At 38.0% G+C, this 22,549-nt stretch overlaps 1 protein-coding gene across 1 annotated transcript in view; it reads left to right on the top strand.

Annotated features, from left to right (window-relative positions):
* Positions 1–22,549, top strand: part of PKP1 (plakophilin 1) — a 43,155-nt gene that overhangs the window by 5,759 nt on the left and 14,847 nt on the right. The window contains exons 2-4 of the mRNA XM_063300072.1: positions 7,246–7,346; positions 15,970–16,400; positions 21,555–21,699. Of these exons, the coding sequence (XP_063156142.1) occupies positions 7,246–7,346; positions 15,970–16,400; positions 21,555–21,699 (677 nt within the window). The remainder of the gene's footprint in view (positions 1–7,245; positions 7,347–15,969; positions 16,401–21,554; positions 21,700–22,549) is intronic.

Genomic DNA, 22,549 nt, shown 5'->3' with positions numbered 1-22,549 from the left:
CTCATAGCTTTAAAGGAAGCATTAGTAAGCATTAGCTTTGCACTCAATACTCATTTATTAAAAACAAGAATCAAAATGTGACAAATGTTCAAAGATTCACAAAGTATGTGTTTAATACTTTCTAAAAACAGGAGCTGTCCTCTCTCTTTCTATATAGAAGAACAATATAAGAACAATATAGTATGTAGACCTGGTTTAAGGTAAAATATAAACTATATGTTCATAATTGGCTTTACACTGCCTTTACATTAGTCTAAATCAATATGGACTGTAGAACTGTAAAAATGACTGAAAATATGTAGATTTTTAGTGGCAAAGTAGAATCTTTTTAGGCAGTTAGAATACAAGAATTGAGAATAAAGGAGGATTTTGCATTTCTTACAGCTAGATACAATATAGGAATAAAATAAAAAGATGTAAATAATAGACTGAGATATAAAATATAACATTTTACATAGTTATAAAATAATATATTTTAAAGGTTTCTTTTTCCTTTTTAGCTAATCACATATTTTGATGATATTGCTAATTTCTTTTAAGATTACCTGTCAATAATTATTGCATATTGAAGTCACTTTATATATTACACTCTGGCAATATTTTATTCAGCACATAGCCACTCCTTCCTTACTGTCAAAATGTAAACTGAGATATAGCCATCTTTCTTTACTGGTCCATGCCAATAATATACATGACATATTGCTGTCATGGATATAATCTGGCCCCAAATAAGCCATTTCCATGCTTCTTTGATTTCACAGTGAGCTAAACTCATGCTTGAATCTCAGCTGTTGAAATAAATGGAGGTTAAATGCTCTTAATTTTTGTTGGAACTTGTTGCTAATGTGCAAGTTCTCTTGTTTCCTCGCCCTTGCTTCTGTGTAGTCTATGTATAAATTACAATGCAATTTTTCTGCACTCATTGTAACATTATAAGGCATGGTGTCATAAAACAACTCAAAATTAGATACATATTGACATATGAAATGAGCGTTTTTCTAGCCATTGTCTTTTTGCATTGTACAGATTAGCATGATTCTAGTGCTGGACAGAAAGAAGGTTTTGCATTGTTTTCTTTCATTTCTCATTTGACTTGAATTGGAAGAATTTTGAAATTCTTCAAAAGGAGAAAAGAATTCTGGGGAAATTCTCATGAATGGATTGGGGCGTTCTTGCATGTATGTAGTTACAAGGTGGCTAACAAGTGCATGTGAATGTTCTTTCTTTGTTCAATCATCCCTCTAGCAATCTAAAGCATCCCTGACTTCCCACACTTCAATTAAATCCTAAGGGATGAGATGATGCAGGAACTCCTCCCTTTGAGTGTTTTCAGTAGTAGTGCTTGAACATTTGGGAGGAGTCGTGCCCTTAAGAAATTGTTGGAGTCCTGCCCAAAAACATAATGGAGAATTTCAAAATACTATTTGTGCCTACCTCCAATATAGATGCTAAAGAATAATGCTACTGGTGATATAATAAAGTTGGTGATATAGTAATATTGGTCTAAGACATTTTCTGCCTGAAGCAAAGAAAAAAAATAGAACTCCCCCTCCCATTCAGTGGAGGAAGCATAACTAGACTAGTAGTTTCAATTTATCTTCAACACTGATGTTGATGTAGTATCTTGACAACCACCAAACTTGGTGGTATATGGGAATTCTTTCCTCCATGACCATTTTTCCCAGGAAGTGTCACCTAAGGCTATTATTTCATTTTGACTAATAGTAGCACCAGCCTTCTTAAATATCTGTGGAAAGTAAACTGTGGGAAATGTTAGGCCTTTTTAAATTATTTGAACTGTACGAGTGCTACTTATCATTTAGGCTGCCAAGGTGCATCTGTAGATAAAATATATAAACTGAATTTTTTTACATCTTTGGAAACAATCTGGTATGATCAGCTCATGCTACATTGTTAATGTGCACATTGTAGAGGGCTTTATTAGAAGCTTGGCTTATACAGAATGCCTGATTAGTAATACAAGGCCAGAACAAGGTGAACCTAAAATAACTGAATGTATGAGACTCAGCATGGTTTTTAGTACAAGGCTAGAATAAGATGAAAATTCCATAGAATATTTACAACATGCACGTTCAGTTGAAATTAGATCTAGAAGAATTTATTTGATTTCTTTTATACATTAAAAATTGTGATCAGTGATCCAGTCCTAAGCTGTTAAGATATTGTTAGATACTCCAAAAATCAACCAGTGTGCTCATTTAGGGCTTTTAAAAGTAAATAAAAGCTGATGACACTATCCTGATAGCTGAAAATGCAAAGGATCTGCATGCAAAGGAACTGCCTGTAATAAAAGTCAAGGAGCACTTTTTTTTTTATCATATGGCATAGCAGTTTGGTGTTCATGCTGCTTTTCTTGCTGGGAAATTCTTGTGAGGTCCAGCAGCCAGATGTGTAGACTATTTAGTCATGACAAGTCATGTTGCCTGGGGTGCACCATGAGGAGGCTAGTCTACATTGCACTGAGCTGGGCTGAGAGAGAGTGACTGGCCCAAGATCACCCAGCCGGCTTTCATGCCTAAGGCGGGACTAGAACTCACAGACTCCTGGTTTCTAGCCCAGCACCTTAACCACTAGACCTAACTGGCTCTCAGGAACACAGTAAAAAAATGGGACTGAAATTAAACATAAATAACACCAAAATAATGTTCCACAGCAGTAAAGTAAAAACAGTAAACAACTAGATTTAGTATTGACAATGAAGATATCAAAGTGGTGGATAGCTTCTGCCTCTTAGGATCAACCATCAACAGTAAAGGAACCAGCAGTCAAGAAGTACACTGCAGACTAACACTTGGTAGAGCAGTCATGAAGGCCTGGAAAAAGATATTCAAATGCTGTGATGTGTCTATATTTACAAATATCAGAATCATGAAAACTATGGTATTCCCTGCAACACTCTATGGAAGCAAAGTTGGACTTTGAAGAAACAGGATAGTAAAGTATTGATACTTTTGAACTTTGGTGTTAGAGAAGACTCCTGAGAATACTGTACTGTGGACAGCCAAGTCATCAAATAGATAATGAACAAATCAATCCATAGTTATCATTCAACGCACAAATGAACAGTCTTAAATTATCCTACTTCGGACACATTATGCAAAGACCCAGCTCTCTGGAGAAGTCTCTAATGCTGGTGAAGGTGGAAGGAAAGAAAAAAGACAGCAGCAAGGTGGATGGACTCAGAGTGGTGATGAGCGCTGTGTTGGAAGACCTGAAAGTTCAGATTAGGGACAGATCATAATGGAGAAAATCTATCTATGTGATCACTAGGAGTCAATGATGATTTGATGGCACGTAATCAATCAAAAGTAAAGTTTTTATTGTTTTCTGAAAAAAAGTCATTTCTGTTTTTTCCCCCTTATATGTTCTCCTTTCTGAGAGAATTTTATGTTCTTCTAGTATTACATTGTATTTAAGTACCTGGACTAGGCATTGAGCAAATGTTGGAAAGCAAAGCAATGAGTAAAAGGGAAGGACTTGGGGAAACAACATGCAGAAATATAACTTTTCAGGAAAGAGGACTCTGTTTCTGCAGAAGCATGTCTAATTCTATATCATACTAGGGCTTCTGAATCGAGTAAGTTTACAGTATATGGCACAAAGTGTTTTTAAGGTAAACTGGTCCTAAATAATTTAGGGCTTGAAACGTTTAAAGCCAAAATCTAAAGTTGGGCCCAATAAAAGACTTTGAAAGTTAAAAATTTTAACTTTAAATAAATTTAAAAGTTAAAAAAAATAAAAAATTAAAAGGTGATAAAATGAAGGCATATTAAGCTCAGATTATGCCATTATCAGGCTCTCTAATTGATTGCTATGTTCTATAAGTTAGGTAGCCCATAAATCTTTCATGCTTATGGATGGTCATACGTTGGTTCAGTCATGACTGGAATATTATATACAAAGGGATGATATGACATTTAAATATATAATAGAATTGTCTCTCTTTTTAAAAACAAAAACAAAGTAATATATTTTTCTTATCAATAAAAATGGTGGCACTGGTTTTTCTCCAAGGCAAGAAGAATGTTCAAAAGCCCATGGACTGGAATTATACCATTTAAAATACTTGGGTTTTATAAAATCAAACTCTATCAGCTGATATAAAAATTAATTCTAGTATAGTGCAGAAAAGTAAAGTGTGAGATTCTAGATCACATCCTTTCCCTTCTTTCAGTACTGTGGGATTCTTATACAAAAGATGTTTTTCTGATAGTACATTACAACTTAGTTTTATCAAGCAAAAGTACGGGAACAGGAGTGTCTACAGTGGGGGGAGTTGTCAAAAAAGTCAAGATGGCAGTTGCAATCACATAATTGAACCCACCACATAGACTTTTCTATCCACCCTCCTAAAGCCCATGCTGTGAGATGTCAGAATATGAGACAGTAAGGGCTCCCAGACAGTTTCTTGGTTTAGAGCTAGTTAACAGTATTTATTGTGCTTCTAGAACATACTGTACTAGTATTTGCATGTCCAGCTGAAGTTTAAGGGCAACTGATTTCTCCAAACATTCTGGGGACATGTGCCAAGGTTCTACAAAGTGTCCTGGCCCCTGTGGGTTTGGAAGTATACCTTTCTCATTGTAATAAACAGGTTTAGCATGACTGTTTCCTAGACAAACACATTTGCTCCAAAGGCATGTTTTGAGGGAATGGTGATAGTTAGCTGTATACTTACAGATGTAAATTATACAAATGCAGGGAAAAAACAGGTACAGCACTGCTTAGGGCCCAGGTAAACTTGTTAAGCCTGTAATAACCTCAGCCTTAAGTCATTCTGTTCTTGTCTAGGAAGGTGCTCTCAGCTAGGGAACAACCTTATGGTTCAAAAGTAACTACAGGTTCAGTTAGGCTGCTTCTCTTCTTTCTTGTTTCTTCTTCATTATTATCATCATCATCCTTATTTTAAACTCAGTACAAGTAAGGCACACAATTCCCATGAAACAGACAAAAAATGTCAGTATATAGGTGGAATATCCATTACATGTGTATTCAGGGTCTGCAGTAGAGGTCAAGTGGTGGACAGAATGAGGAAATAAGTGTCATGGAGTTGCAATACAAGCCCTGCACCTTTTGTACATGTACGTGACATTGCACACATGCCCGAAGGGACAGAATTTGCGGTATGATGGCTTCTCTCTCAAGGTTAGGTTACCACTTCTGCAGTTGGCCTTCTGGAAACTATTGAAAACCAAATGTGACAGAGGACTTTTGGGGAATGAAGGTTATTACCATTAAGCCTATTTGTGCTTGTTGCGTTTGTACTTAATTATTTTTATTCTGTTTTTACTTGTTGATATGTGTTATACAATTGCTGTTTTTATGATATACAGTAAACCTCCAAGAGTCATTACAATTACAGTGGTATAGGAACACAATAAAGAAATACAGTATAAACAAACAAACGTGTCTATATAGCACACCTAGAAAACAGACAGATATTGTAAATTACTTCAGTTTGCAATTCTTATACCCCGTGTTGGAAGCTCATTGCTTAAAAGGTCTTTCATGCAAATCATAAATGCTATTCATTCCCTTGAATCAGATCTTGGGTGTCACCTGCTGAGGTACACTGTCAGTGAAATTTTTGGGAGTCATTGTAGACATTGTCTCTGCAATTAGCGATTAAGGATTCATTCAATTCTACTATTTATTGCTGAAGATGGTGATTAATCCTTTGACCCAATATTTCTGTATTATAACGCCCAATGGCAACTGTGTGGTATAGTGGTTAAGGTGCTGAACTCTCTAGGGCACTGAAGGCAGCTGGGTGATGTTAGGCCAGTCACTCTCATTCAGCCCTAGTCTAGGAGAAAAGAAAAAAAATCTAGCTAGCTATCTGTATTGCAGTGGCGTGGTAGATCTTGATCCATAGCAGTCACTAAAGAGGACTTCATCTTGTAGTGGATGATGATGAAGATGAAGATGATTATATTAATAATGATGATAATAATGTCTCATACACAGGGACAGAAGAAGCTCTTGAGGACAGGGGGTGGCAATGTGTCATTCCTGGGCTCTATAACAGCACATCTTAATGGTGCCTGTGAAACCTCCACTTGAAAAAAAGTACATTAGAAATAAATAAAAATAGCTGAAATATTGAATCCTGTGAAATTTTAGTAACCTCACAATAAGATTTGAGGAGTAAGATTGTTGAAATCTGATACAATTTTGCTAGTTTTAAAATACTGTTTTAAAATCGCTGAGGCCTCTGTCATTGCACAAGATCAATATTGATGTGTATTACTTGGACAATATTGCTTTCCATTGATTTAGGGCCCACTCCTCTACTCAGACCCCATTTCCTCATAGGGGAGGTAAGCAGATGAGGGTAATTCACCAAGATTCAATATTCTTTCGATAAGAACTCATAATGTTGGATTGTAGATGTTTATTATTATAAGATGAGTGGCTAACATGAATATAATAAAACAGTTAAATGTAATAAAATTCTTTGGTATTTATTTATTTATTTATTTCTCCTGTTTCTAAGGCTGCTCATTTGCCAAGTAATGCTGGGCAGCTTACAAAAAGATTAAAAACATCAAACACGAAGGAACAAAAATAATCATAGCAATAAAAACAAATGAACACACACTCCCTTGAGGGAAGACCGGCTCAAAATACACAGCATGGGTTTGCACATCATTCTGGCCCTGTTTCTGTGGGAAGAGCCAGGTTTTCAAGACCCTCTTAAAGGACTGCAAAATTAGGCCATACTAACCTTGGAGGGATGGCTATTCCAAATGTGTTCTTTTTTTGGCCCCCATGATCACCCTATGGCAGAATGCTACTTAAATAAGCATGGGAAATTTCACTTGACAGTATATTCAGCATTAGATAACATAAACATAATAAATTTAATATAAATAATTTGGCTATGTTGAATTGCAAGCTGAATTAATTGTCTAAAACAGAAATGATCATTTGACATAATCTGCTAAAATGTAAAATTTCAGAATTCAGTTCAGCTCCTTGAATTCTATGCATCTTTGAATTTCTACTTCATATAGCATGGGTCACGTGAACTTTGCCAATAGCTCCTTACATGGGTTTTTATGTATTATATCCACATGTACAAGATAGGAATATTCTATGTCATATGTTCACTGACTCCATTTCTTTTTTAGCACAAAGTGGGCAAGAAGGTCAAACACTACACCAAAATCAGGGATGAAAATTAATCCTTTTTCATCCATAATATTCTTGCTCTGTTTGCAGGTTCCATATATGATGGTCTGTCTGATGGTTACAACTATGGAACAGCCCGTGGTAGCTACTATGCCAAAGCCCACACAGGAACCAACAACTGGGGCCATGCGGTAAGGTTTTTTTATCATGTGGTCAGGAATAGGAAGCCCAAATCATTCTCAGCCCTACTTAAAACCATGTTGAGAAGAACTGGAGGATGGAATGGTTAGTTTGTTCAAGGACATCAGCAGCAGCAGCTTTCTGATGTCAAGTATTAATCCTTTTTTTGTATAATATTCAGAGACCAGGGAATACCTGTCTTGTTTGCTATGATTCTCTGTATGTTGTGTTTTCTGAATGTAATTTAATAAAGATTAAATTCAGATATTGCTCTGCAGAAAATAGAAGAGTCATATTTTCAGATATGTTTCACCTGAATACATTGATATGTATGTATGAGGTAGATAGATTTACTGACTTATAAACATAAAATACAGCTAATGTGAAATTCCATTTAACTTAAAGGTATTAACTGTTGAAACCTATAATTATATAATTCTAATTATGTTGTCTTGCTGGCTGAGAATGTTGGGGATTATAGTCTAATGCATCTGTAGAAATTTAGGAAAATTTGTAGGACCAACGGTAGTCCTATATGTGCTTCTTTTAGACTCCATTTCTAACTGGATCTTGGAAAAAGGTGGAGGTGGGGCAGGGGGCTACACACAACAGATATTTAATTCTGTGTTTCTCTGTGCAGGGGCAGATGAGTAGATTCAAAGGTCTTTTAGGAAAAAGAGAAAGAAATTGAATTGGTACAAGTATATTGTTTTAGAGGAATTAGAATGCATAAGACTTTATTTCCTGGTTAATCATGGGTACTCAGCTGAAATATTAAATGACTAGAGGCTACATTGGAATTGATCATTGGACCTAAGCTACTATAGCTGACATTTTCAGTAAAAACTATTGATTTGAGCATAACAGCTGTCTTAGGCTCAGATGAGGTCAGTGTTGCCCCTGAAAATGCTACCTACCCTGCCAAGCAAGCCTTTCACTAATCTACTGCCCTTGGTGAATTGGAAAATTAGGTTCCATCAGTAATGTTGAAGTCAGCAGCCTTATTCAGTGAGGTCAGCCATCTTCTTTTTTTCAGGAATGGCTCTGGGAATTACTGTACATCATAATGTAGCATTTTTCCCCAATGGATATTCTAGCCAGGAATATAGGAAGGCAGCTTTGAAGAGTCAACAAGCCACCTGAAGCTTGTAGATTTTTATGTATTTGCTTGAATTTTATATTTAAAAAAAAGAGGAGGAAAATCCCATGCCCACTTGATTAAAATATAAGGTCAATCAGCCCAAGATTAATTTAGATTCAGAGAGAGTTTTCATGCATATACACATGGACACTACTCACCACCCCCAAGGGGCTGGAAAACCTTGAGTCAAAGGCAACTGAACAGCTTCCAGCTATGAAAAAGGAAACTCTTCTGTTTATCTAAAATTAAGCTGTCAGACAAAATTAAGCTGTCGGGATAAGAGCCCATGAAAAACTGTGGTAGACCTAGAGACAAGAGGAACTGCCTTTAGCATGAAACATCATTTATTATCTCCTAGTCAAATGTATATGGAACTTGATGTCTGGCATATGCCCTGACTGCAAATCTGGAATAGTTGAACAAAAGTATTTTTGAGGTTTTGTAGGAAGCTGCATAACTAGGATGTATGGCGATCTAAGTTAGAAATAGCGTGTGCTAAAATAATTGGAAAATTTGCATAAGTGTGTGTGTGTATATATGAGAGAAAGAGAGGGGGGGAGGTAGAGGAAGGGGAAGAGGAAGAGGAAGAAGAAGAGCTAATTTAATCTCCCTCCAAGTCACCACCCTTTTAATCAATTCAGGAAGGAAAATCTACAAATCTAACAAATACATGAACACATGTTAGATTGTTCCTCTGCCTTCCAGAATAGAAGAAATAGAAAAGTATCAATTTGGTGAAAAATGTAGAACATAGGTATGTGGAACAGAACCATGTCTTATTTTTGCTGATTTTTCAAATTTATGTGTTCCACTTATGTGTTATAGACAGGGGTGAATTCTTTTGGCAAGCAGAATCAAGGGTGTGTATTGTACTCAGGTGGTAAGCCATCATGTTTTATTGCCCTGGTTTTCCCCTCAGGCCTGATAGACACTCCTTCTCAACATGTTCGTGCAAATGTTTAACCTTCATACCATCTGCTGCTGGAGAAACAAACCACTAGTTTTTTCTTTTTTAATCAGATGTTTCTGGGAAAAGACTGCTGGCCTAGCTAAGGGAATTAGAAACACTCAGCATAGTCTTCAGTTGTCATCTTACTTGATGCTCTACTGAGTTACCTGAGATGGTGTGGTACTTCACTTTCTGCAGTTATACAGGGTAGAGAATGATAGCAATCTGCTTCTAAAAATACCTAGTGACCATATTAAAAAAACATTAAAATGCTGCATATATTATTATGTCTCATAATTGCTTTGGGAAAAATCACTGTAGTCATTATTGACTTGGGTAGGTGTTAATTAATGATGCAAAAAAAGTGCTGGACTATATTTGTTTGGGGAAGTGGCAAATTGTAGACCTAGATTATCTAGATGAAGTACAAAAAATACTTTCAGCCCTACATTACGGTATCATTATTATTACCATCAGTGAACTCAATGTTCCAGTGGGTTCATAGGATTACCAGAAATGCACACTAATGTTATGCTAGCATAACTAAGCTAATAATATCTCAATACTACTGGATTTCTCTGCTTGGATGCTCCTTGTGATAAAAAGTGGAACGTTTGTTTCAGCAACTTTATATCAAGCTTGAATTTAAAAAATGGGCAGTAAAGAATTCCTTTCTCTGATATTTTTTATTACAATGGAATTAACAGCATCCATTTAGCAATGCTGAAAGTTGCCTACTTTCTAGAGTAAAGTTTCCAGCACATCGTTCAAAGGCCAAGCACAATCCAGTTAGCCTAGAAGTGATTACACCTCTCTATTATATTGTAAGTGGATACTCGTATTCTAGGTAAAAGAAAGTAGGTAGATTTATCATACCATCCATATCATTTGATCATTTTACAAACTGATAATTGAATTCAACAATAGAAAAGGAATCTGATCCTCCTCTGCACCCTTCCATCACCTCCCCAAAATGCCCTTAAAGACTAAGTCATGCAGATTTCCCTTAGCTATTTCATGCCAAGACACGAGGGTTGATCACTCCACATTGCTTCTTGATACAGTTTCTTGGGTCTCAGATATATTGGTTGGGTGCCTGCAAATGATGTGCTCCTTCCATTAATTTCACTGTTGAGCCTTTGCTTCATAAATTTCATAAACTGGGGGACTACTGGGGCTAGCCTTAGTCATTTGGTGAAATGGAACACTGCCACCTGCCAGTCTACTTCCTGGACTTCCTCTTACCTTGAAAAATGAGCAGATGCTGTTCCAATTGTTGCTGGATGTATTCAATCTCATTTTTATTATGGGCGCATCTCCATGTCCTTCTAACCACTTCACTGTTCCCGTTTGTAATGCACTATTTTTCTATTTCCCCCCAGCATAAGTCTTGCCGTGGGCATGAACTGCAGCACTTCCTTGATGCTGATGTTTGGTATTGGTGAGGACTGGGTCCTGCTGCTCTCCTATTAGCCACTTCAGGTTGCTGCAGGCACACCCTCTCCCTTCTGGTTATTAGGCACTGCCCTCCATGGTCATTTTGGCTTTATTTAGAGAGAGATGGCATGTGCCAAGGCATCTGCTTATGCAATGCCTAACTGGTGCTTGAGAAATTGCTGGTCAGGCATCATGCAAGTATAGAGCTCTTCTAAGTAATACTAGACATGCTTTCTTTTAAAGATGGATTTACATACGATTAAAAACCAGAACTAATGCTCTCTCAGGAGAATGGTAGTCCTGTGTTGTAGATCAGTTTAGACTAAAAGAGAACCAGGTTGTAACACTCTGTATTGTGAATGCTGTTCTAAATAAGTTCATTACAGGTTTTCCTTTTACCAGCAAAGTTTCATGTGTGGCCATACTTATTGCTAAGTTTGTTATTTGGTGGTGTGTGCCATTTTGCCTGCTTGTAACATTTTCATACTCCATGAGTGACTTCTAAGTGATGCTGGCCACAGTCACTAACTGCCAGCATTGCCATTTCCATGAAGGTCCTTTCAATCAATCATTTCTAATTCGTCCTGTGCCCCTCTGTTGTCCAACTGAAAGATTGCATGTGCAGCACAGAGGGGAAGTGAAAGAGGGAGTTCTCCCAGTGTGCCTAGAGAACTCCCTCTTACTTCAGCCCTTGCCCCTCCACCATGCATATGACTGGGTTTTTTAGACATGGATTTAGCGCTCCTCCAGTGCTGGTGTTAGAAATATCTTGAGTGATATGTTGCTGGCATAGAACACTGTTGGTGATCTGTTCTTCAGGCAACTTGAAAGGGCCACACTCTCTCTCAAGGGCACCTGCCACACTCAGCCCATCCCTCCCCACAACACATCAAGGCAACCAATTGGTGTTGGGTTTCCCACCAGCAGATAATGTTCAGTGGGAAGGGAAATAAAACCAGGGAATCACCCAATGACTTTCTTTAATTTATCCTGCATGAAACCTGTGAGGGTAGCATCATTGTTACTGACCCAGGTTAGAATTTGGTTGTCAGCACAGCCCAGTTTATGTTGGCATCCTTTTCTGCTGACTCAAGAACGGGAAGAACACAGATGAATACAGCCATGAAGGAGAGTTCTACATCTTGGTTGAGAGAGATGAAAAAGCAGAGTGCCAGATAGGTTTATTTTATAAGTTGACATACGTTTTTTGTTCCAGCAACAAGGGATGACAGAAACAGCAATTTGGCAGAAATGTCTGGTCCCTGGAGCATTAACTGCAAACAAAAGCTAGCTATTATGTTCCCATTAAAGACTAAACATATTATTTGTATGAGACTTCTGTTTTCTTTTGCAAGTATCCACATCATGTGTCTGGAAGGGAAACAAACAAAAAAGGTGTTTGTGCACAGATGTATGTGCATCTGCAGAGTTTGCGTTTGTGGGAAGAGATTGCATTTTGGAACGAGAAACTATTTTTCATTACAAATGAGCTATTAACATACTATTTTTTCCAGTAAGTCTTGGGAATTGTGAATGCCACATTTTGAGTTTTGGGAAGGCAATTTTTTTGTTCAACAAGTCCTTAGAAGCAAGTCAGTGCAAGTACAGACTGGGTGGGGTGCAACACAGAAGATGCAGTCTGTAGAGAGGTGGAAAAACAGCTTGCTTTGTGTGAGAAGAAGCTCATTATCAAAACCCTTTTAGAGTTCTGGGTCTCTTTATTTCTCAAGAGTTGAAGTTGCTGTTCAGTGCTCTGTATTGCAACGTGTTACTATATTTACCTGCAAGGAAGATTGAGGTTTTTTTTCAAATAGTTGATATTTAAAATGGGAAAGTCATTTTAGATTTATAAGAATATTAAGGCAAACCAGTTTTCCCTCTTAGATCTTCCAATCTGTATGTGCCGGGGGTATTTTTCTGTGCCTCAAATTCAGGGTCACTTTCCTTTCATGTGAAAACATGAAGTCTATCCTGAAACCTCCATTCTGAAAATTAAGCATAAACTCTCAAGTTCACTATGCTCTTCCTTCACCTGATATGTTAGGTTAGACACCATCTGAACTTCTCATTGAAATAAGTGGGACATGACTACACTTTTTCAAGACTGACAGAAATCAAAAAGTTCCTTATTCTAGCAAGGCTACACTTTTGTCTGCAAAATGCCTCCCAGAATTTGGGTGACCAAATTAGGCTGCATGTTAACAAAAGCATTCTCCATGGGGCAGGGTTAAATCAGACCTTCCCTACCTGGTGTCTTCCAGATGTGTTAGACAACATCTGTCAGAACTGTTAGGCAGCATGTTCTTTTGGTGAAGGGACTTTTGGTCATCTTTGGTGAACTTGTGAGAAGGCTAAAAAATTCTGAGATCAAAGATGTGTTAATATCCAAAAGATCCTTAAAGTGGACTTACAAAAAATACCTGAACTGTTTCTCTTGGGACCGATGGAGAAACAGCTCGAGAAACAACATGGGACTTTGCTTTTATATATGACTACAGCAGCAAGACTTTTATTTGCACAAAGATGAAAGATCCACAGATCCCTACAGTCGAAGAAGGGATGATTAAATTGATGGAACTGGCCCAAACAGCTAAGCTAACTGCATTGACAAGAGAAAATACCATGTCTGGATTTGTTTCTACTTGGCAACCACTTTTAGACTACTTGCTTGTGTCAGAAAAAAATCAAGCTTTGATTTTGGGTTTTGATGATTAAATGGTTTGATTTTATAGAAATAATGTTACTAAGGCTGAACTAATGATAAGAGATTATATTTGTAAAGGCATTTATATCTGTATTGGAGAAAGTCGGAAGTCACCTTCTTTTTCTGTTTTCTGTCTGATCTTTCACTCTTACAGTTTTTCTTTTTTCTTTAGTTCTGTACTCTGCCTTTTCTATGCTCTGTGTTTTGTATTTTAACTAAACTTCAAAAAAATTAAAAATAATATTAAAAAATAACTGTTAGGCAGCATGAAATGTGTAATTAGGTACAGCTAAGAGAGCCTCGTGTGGCGCAGAGTGATAGGCGGCAGTATTGCAACCAAAAACTCTCCCCATGACCCGGGTTCGATCCCAGTGGAAGTTGGATTCTCAGGTAGCCGGCTCAGGTCGACTCAGCCTGGCATCCTTCCGAGGTCGGTAAAATGAGTACTCAGCTTGCTGGGAAAGGTGATGACTGGAGAAGGCAATGGCAAACCACCCCGCTATAGTCTGCCAAGAAAATGTCGCGAAAGCGGCATCCCTCCAAAGGGTCAGATATGACTCGGTGCTTGCACAGGGGACCTTTTTTTAGGGATGCGGTGGTGCTGCGGGTCAAACCGCTGAGCTGCTGAGCTTGCCGATCAGAAGGTCGGTGGTTCAAATCCGCATGACAGGGTGAGCTCCCATTGCTAGTCCCAGCTCCTGCCAACCTAGCAGTTCGAAAACATGCAAATGTGAGTAGATTAATAGGTACCACTTTGGCAGGCAGGTAACGGCATTCCATTTAGTCATGCCGGCCACACAACCACGGAAGTGTCTACGGACAACGCCGGCTCTTCAGCTTTGAAACAGAGATGAGCACCACCCCCTAGAGTCGGACATGACTGGACTTAATGTCAAGGGAAACCTTTACCTTTACCTAAGAAGCATTAGCTTGGGGAAGGCCGATATAAGGAAACCCACAAAATCTCAGTCAATATAAAATACTGGTAGAATGAAGTATGTATGTGTGGCAACAGGTATTGTACTAACATTTTCAGTTTACACGTCATTTCAGAATATAAAGTTATCTGCAACTATTTAGGCTAATGTTGCAGTCTAATGTACTATTATCATGGCAGTAAATACCACTGAACACGATGGAGTAGTAATAATGTTTATTCAGTCAATGACCAGCAACATAAAATTTAAAAAAATAACATTATTACTACTATTACTATTGAACACAATGGAAATTACTTCTTTGGAAATCAAGAATTTAGATTGGGTTGTATAGATGCATATTCTATTTAAAATGAGAAACTTGAATATGTGAACATGGGCATAACACTAGAAAGAAAGAAAGGAAGGAAGGAAGGAAGGAAGGAAGGAAGGAAGGAAGGAAGGAAGGAAGGAAGGAAGGAAGGAAGGAAGGATGGAAGAAAGAAAAAGCAAGCAAGCAGAGACTAGAATGGATCCATAAAAAGATTTCCTGCCCTTCTGATTTCCAGAACAGAGTTACTGATTATTATCATATTATGCAAAGGATAATGTATAGTTGTGAACATTTCAAAGGGTTTTCATTGTGGACACAATGTATGGCCTTCTGGATATTGCTGAACCTTATCCTTCAACCACAGCTCTGCTAGTTAGGGCTGATTAGTCTTTGAGAGCAGCAACATATGAAAAGCCACATGTTAAATATTTCTTTTATAGGCCAATCCACATCTAGAATTTACAAAACCTGTGGTAAATATCTATATCAATAATGCAGAATGATACTTGGGGGAGGGGTATAGAATTTTATTTGAAGTTTCTTGGAAGGTTGCACTAGACTTCAGTGATCCTCTGATAGGAAAGTAAGGTGAAATCTGCTTTGGGCAAGTGAATCTTGGACATTCTCATTCCTGTTATATCGATGCAAAAAACTGATGAGTGGGATAGATCTAAGCCTAATAATATGCAATATCAACAATGAGATTGGCAATCCTTAGAGGTGGTAAGAAATAATATTTGCAGGGCTGTCTTTGCCATGCAGTAGGTGGGTCAGATATGTTTCAGGGATCCTGGGCTCAGTGAGAAGACTAAATTATGGCAAGAACCAGTTTGAAAGATGCAACAAGCTTTGCAAATCTATACCTTTATTGAATGTAGTGACTAAGTAGCACAGGATTGAGGTTTCAAAATATTAACCCTTACTTAGATACTATTTCAGGGAGCAGCATGTCTTTGACTGGTGCTGCCCCTTATCCAGCGCAACTCACTCACTGCTCCCATCACAGGAAATGTTACTTTCATTGCATCCAGCACCCAGTCTCTCTCTGGTTTTTCCTTTGTCTTTATCAAGCAGGCGAAAAAAATTAATCAAAGACTTCTGCTGGTTTTCTTTCCTGTCCTTCCCATTCTCCCTTCTTTCTGTGTCCATCAGATGTACAATGGAACTCTCAAAAGAAACGCAGCTGAGAACAAACGCTACAGCTCCTACAGCCAAATGGACAGTTGGGGTAGCAGGCATTATAACAAGGCCTGCAGCCCTACAATTCCTGGCAGTGACTACTGCTTTGTGCAGAACATGAAGAGTAGCCGGAGTGAGCCAGACCTCTACTATGACCCTCCACGAAGCACACTGAGGAGGAATCAGAGTGGAAGTCGGGTGAGTCACAAGGCCAGTCTGCATCGTCACAGCCTCCACAGCACATGCAACAACCAGGAAGGAATTACAACCATCACAAGGCCAAGCAAGAGAGTTCCAGTCCGCAGCCCCTCTTGTACTTCTGCTAACAAGCAAGATGCAGTCTATGCCCAGCCTGTAGCCAGCAAGCCTGATGCAGTCTATGGACAAGCTCGCTCCAGCTCCAAGTAAGTTCGGCACTTGTTTTCTCAATGCAGCCCATGATGTAGAAAAGTATGTGTAGATAAAGGGAGATGCTATTTCAAACTGCATAGTAAAAAACATGTCTTGAGCATATTTGTTTCCATCACTTTGAAAACAATAATAATAATAATAATTTATTTAATTTTTATCCCGCCTTTATTATTTTTATAAGTAACTCAAGGCAGTGAACATACTGTGTACTCCTTCCTCCTCCTATTTTCCCCACAACAACCACCCTGTGAGGTGAGTTGGGCCGAGAGAGAGTGACTGGCCCAAGGCCACCCAGCCAGCTTTCATGCCTAAGGCAGGACTAGAACTCACAGCCTCCTGGTTTCTAGCCCGTAGCCTTAACCACTAGACCAAACTGGTAATAATACCTTTAATATTATTAAACAACAACATCTGCCTATCCCAGGTCCTTTGGACAAAAATGCCAAATACAGTCTAAACCTCTGGCTGGCTGTGCAATCAACCATAACAATCCCTTCAGAATCTTATTGTGGCACACTTCTCCATGATTCCATAGAGCTTGCCTGAGGTAGGAAGACATTTAGGCTACAATCCTAAACACATTTATTAGGGAGTAACCCTAACAGAATTGCATGGTGTGGCTGTCAGTTACGTGGGTAGAACCCTAGAGCAAGGAAACATGCGGCATCCATATTTAACAGAAGATCAAGGCTGTTGTTGTTTATTTCCCTGTTACACCACTGGCAGTTGAATGTTTAGCACCACAACTCAATATCTAATGAGTGATTGATTTCTTCCAAAGAAAAGTCCTACATATAAAGATCTGGAACTTCAGATGGGAAATTTTATTTTTATTTAACCCACGTTTAAAAGATCTAAGACACTGGAATAAAAAGAAACCCAATAAGAATTTGTGTATCCTTAGAGTGTTTAACCAGTTGTAAAACATTTAACCAGTTATAAAAATTAACCAGTCATGAACATTGGATAGTGAGCACTGCTTCTTTTGTGGAACACCAACTTAAATAGAACATAGAACTTACCATAGTTCTATGTACAAATAGAACCATTAAAGCAGCTATGTCTTTTTCCAGGTTCACATGACTGCTTCTAGGGGTCTCAACATGATTGTGTTTGAACATACTTTCAGAGACAGCTGGAACCAGCTTCTGAAGAAGCTGTGCATACTTGAAAATGTATATGGCTGATTTAACTATTTGGAAAGAGATGAACGTCATGCCCCCCTGCATGTTCTGCAGCACCTCTTTCAAAGTATTTGCATGCAAGATTCAGCTTCAACTAACTATTTTAAATTAAAGGATGTAGAGACAGGTATATAACAGGTATATAACATATGAGCCAGCATTGGAAACCTTTCTGAAAATGAGGTGGATGATAGTATGCAAATACCTAGGCTGTAATAAAATGTATTAGGACTACTCTATGTGCAGCAGTGCAAGTGGAGTGCTAGAGTGTAAAATCAAGCAGCCTTCCCAAACTTCTTCTTAGGAAAAGATTATTAAGATCCAGGTTCCTAGTGGAACAGAGTTGCTTTTGTCTCTTGAACTACTGTGTGGGAAACACTTTCCTCTGCCAAACTTCTTTCAGGAGTGGCCTCTTTGTAGCACCTTTTCCAACTGGGTGTGGTTCTTCTTGTGAAACTGATCCAGATTGGGGAGTTGTTTGCCTTGAAGCACAGGCCTGGCTGGTGACTCTTCTGTCCAGTAGAACTAGTTCCTCTTTGGGTCACAGAAATCTTACAAATGTTATTATCTCACTAGACTTTCATTTGAAAAAGTTGCCAATCCCTGGCTTAGTTATGTTGCCTACACCAGAACAGAATACCTGTAGGTTCATATTCCAAAATGTGTTTCTTTAACCATTTTTTTAAAGTCAAGTAGTTGGGCTTAGACCACATACTGAATCATAAACCATGGATTTCAAGCCACAACAGCTGGGTTCACACAATACATTATACCAAAACCAAATGAGTAATCGGAGTTAGTGTAATATATGATTCTAGCACATGCACATAATCACTACTACCACCACCAGCAGTGCTACTATTGCTAAGAAATGCTTACTTATCAGGTTTAATTCCTTAGAAAGCATACTTCCTCATTTAGCAGACCTTTCTCCAATGAATAGTTACAGAATGCAATCCCTTTGCTGCTCAACATATGTATGCCACTACATAGTTTTCACAGCTAAGAATACAACTAAATAAGTCATGGAAATTGAAACTATGCCTTAGGAAAACCCAACTTTAACGGAAAGTTAGAGGTCAGGGTTGGAGAAGTCAAAAAGAAGGCAAGTAAAAAAGGACAATATCAGGAAATGAAGAAAGGAGGAAATGTGAGTAGAGAACCTAAAAGAGAGGGGGGGGAGGGAGAGAGAGAGGGAGGGAGGGAGAAGTTCTTCAGGAATAATTAAGTAATAGTTAACTAATAATTAACTAATAATACAGAATAATTTTTCAGCACTAATAGAAACCTGGCACTTATGAAAAAGTAAGCCCCATTGAGTTCAGTGGGATTTACTCCCAGGTAAATGCATAAAGGATACTGTTGTTAATGAATTAAAACTGTAATTGAATACCTTTTGGTACTGAGTATCGTTAATCACGATCAGATTAGAATACTTCTTCTTACATTTTTTTTCAAGGTAGGTGTCTTTATATTTATATCCTAAGGCATAGTTATGGAGATAGAATATCTTTGTTACTACTAAAAGTCTATGATTCATAAATCGTCTCGTTCAATGAATTGCTTATGGAGTTACATGAGATAAAGACCATTTGCCAGGGGAAATGCATGGGGCTGCATTGATAGATGCATCATGAAATCCAGAGCCAGCACACAGGTTGAGTGAAGAATGTTCAAGACTTATAACAAATGTTACATTGTGTTGAATGGTGTTAGACAACCTTGCCTTTTTACCTGAAAAATCCTGCTGTGCTGGCTCTGGATTTCTGGATAGCTGTTAGAATTGCTCACCAAGAATTTGTCATTTGTTTGGCACTGGAGAGCATCAGTCACATCAGGACAGTGCTGGTTGAAAAGACCTTTAATCCTTTTGTGCTCCCACAATCCTACTCTTCTACCCCACCCACCACACACAAACACCCATTTTCAGTCCCTGAACCCTCAGAAGCAGTTTAAGCATAATCTGTGATTGTCTTCACTTCTGCTAACCTAAAATGTTGCAAATGAGGGGGGAAATCAATGCTGTACCCCAGCTGCTAAAAATCCTGCAGTAGTACAATCAGCTCATTTTGACTCCACACAAAAAAGGAAAGAAAAGGGGAGAGGGGAGGAAATCCCAGTAGGAAGATGCCAAACTATCATTTGTCTTTCAGGACTTGAACCTGAGGAACTGGGAGAAGTGATAAGGAAGAGTTCCTTCCAGTGAGGAAACAGAGAGGGGCATCTGCAACAAGCCAGGATTCCATCACAATGATGAACCATGCATCATGACATCATGATGCCAGCTCTGCCTCTTCTTTAAGTTGTGTGCAATATCATGGCACAAGTAGAAAAGGGCTGGACTTTATGTCACAACATTCTAATGCATATTTCATCATTTGTCCCTCCTTGCTCCTCCCACAGATGCCCACAGAAACAGCAAAATTCCAGAACAGTGCCCCCCATCTTTGTAGTGGTTTCAGCAGCACATGCTAAGATAGAAGTAAATGAGCTTAGCTCTCCATTGTTTCTGATGTTGTGGGAACACAGAAGTTCAGAGCCACTTTCAAACCAGTGCAAAACCCTCAGACAGCATTGTTTCAGTCATTTCCCCATTGGCAGCTGTTAATAAGAGGAAATGTCATATATCATATTGAACTAACCCAAATATTGGAAATCCTATAAAGCTATAGAATTGTTACACTGTATATTCCCAAATCTGTTTTCACAGACACAGAGAATCACAGCAACCAATATCAAAATCTGAGCTGTTTAAAATGATTAAATGCCACATATACAGCAGCAGAATTTTCTCTATCGGTAAACTAAAAAATGGAAGAAAATTAATCTTCATGGGAAGACTGACCAAATATTCATTCTGACTGGATTGTCAAAATAATACCAATGTTTAAGTGAAAAATATGAGGAATTCAACTTATTCAATTCTTCACTTTGCAGTTCGTCATTGTTGTTCTTCATTGTACAAATGCAACAGTTAGCACAGCAATCTTGCCTTGTTGTTGTTGTTGTTGTTGTAGAAAGATAATTAGAATGTTATAGATGGTGCAATCCATGTGATTTTTTTTACCTTAATCTTTCATTTTATATTTAGGATGATTTCATGTGATCTTGATACAATTATGAGTCATTCTTAGACAGCAGAACAGAAGTTAGATCACAGATCAGGTACTATGGACCCATATCAGTAAAGAGCAGGAACTTAAAGAGGATTGTGATTAGCACAAAAAAGCCTGGTATATCAAGCAAGAAATCTGAGAAGTAAAGCTTTAATGTAAGAATAACTCTGTGTTAAAAGAATAACTTTTAATATAATAATGATATCTAGCAGTGATTTGGAGATTGAATATAACACTTCTTTTGATGACATTATTTTCCAAGTAGGGGTGGAACTGTCACATAGCAGTATCCCCAACTCAAAAGCCTCTCCAAATGTTTCTTTTGTTTATTTAACTATATTTAGATTTTGACCACTTTGAAACAATTCAAATCATGAACAACTACAGTATATTCAAAGCTGCTGAGAAGTCAAAAGAATCAATTTTGTTGTTTATTTGTTCAGTCGCTTCTGACTCTTCATGACTTCATGGACGAGCCCACGCCAGAGCTTCATGTTGGTCATCACCACCCCCAGCTCCCCCAGGGACAAGTCCGTCACCCCTAGAATATCATCCATCCACCTTGCCCTTGGTCGGCCCCTCTTCCTTTTGCCCTCCACTCTCCCTAGCATCAGCATCTTCTCCAGGGTGTCCTGTCTTCTCATTATGTGGCCAAAGTATTTCAGTTTTGCCTTTAATATCATTCCCTCAAGTGAGCAGTCTGGCTTTATTTCCTGGAGGATGGACTGGTTTGATCCTCTTGCAGTCAAAAGAATCAATAGAATCACACAACTCATCTTTCTTTTAACATAGGCCACCCTGCAGGATGACCAAGGCAATTTTGAATGTTTCTTCTTTTTATATTCAGAATATGCCATGATGAAGTGGATTATGGAACAATGACCATCCAGAAAGCCATTCAACTTCTGTGTTCCTCAGATGAGAAGAACCACGCCATGGGTGCTTTCTACCTCCAGCACACCTGTTTTCAAGATGAATCTGCCAAGCAAGAGGTAAATACACTCCTCACTGTGTTATTTCAGCTTTATGGTAGAAGTTTAAAAAAGCAGAATGATGTCAGAATACTTTTTTCCTAACAGGAAGATCATAGTAGGAAGAGAAAACATGTCCATTCAACCCTAAATATAGTACTAAAGAATATTGCATGGATGAATGAACTTGGATTTGCAGCCGCACTTGCTTAATATGCATAGTATTCTATTTGTCCACAAATAATTTATATTTGAGAACCCAAACAAACAGCTATTAGAAGCATTCCTGACTTGGAATATACTCAAATCCTCTTATTTGAATAAGGACAAATAAGGACAAATATAAGGTTTATTATATTCAGTTAATAATTATTAAAATATGGTTATTTTTAATTCATTATGAATTCAAGAACTGTATCTAAGAAAACAAACCTGGGTTTGGAATATTTAGCAAGCAATGCATTACTTCCCAAGTGGCAAACAGGGCACCACTGAAATACTCCAACTGTATTCAATTTTATTGTTAAAATGTTCCTTTAGAACAGTTAGGTTAACAATATCCTGTACTAAAATCCTCACTGATGGTAAATAAGAGTATAACTAAGCTCTCAGAAACAAAAGTAAATACTGCTAATTTGAACAAGAGTAAAGGAATTCATCAAACAGTTTAGTAATTGTATATACCATGTTATAAATGTACACAGTATTTACAAAGTCGTCTAAACCTGATGATTTTATGGGTATATGTCTTTTCCATGACCTACTGAAATGAACTGGCAATATGGTTAGTGATTCTGGTACTATTTAGCAAATACATTTGTTTTGGGGAATATAAATATTTAGTACAATCAATCTGTTATGGCGCTTATGT

The sequence above is a fragment of the Candoia aspera genome, chromosome 3, assembly GCF_035149785.1.
Source record: "Candoia aspera isolate rCanAsp1 chromosome 3, rCanAsp1.hap2, whole genome shotgun sequence".
NCBI lineage: Eukaryota > Metazoa > Chordata > Lepidosauria > Squamata > Boidae > Candoia > Candoia aspera.
This window is presented reverse-complemented; position numbering and strand designations above follow the sequence as displayed.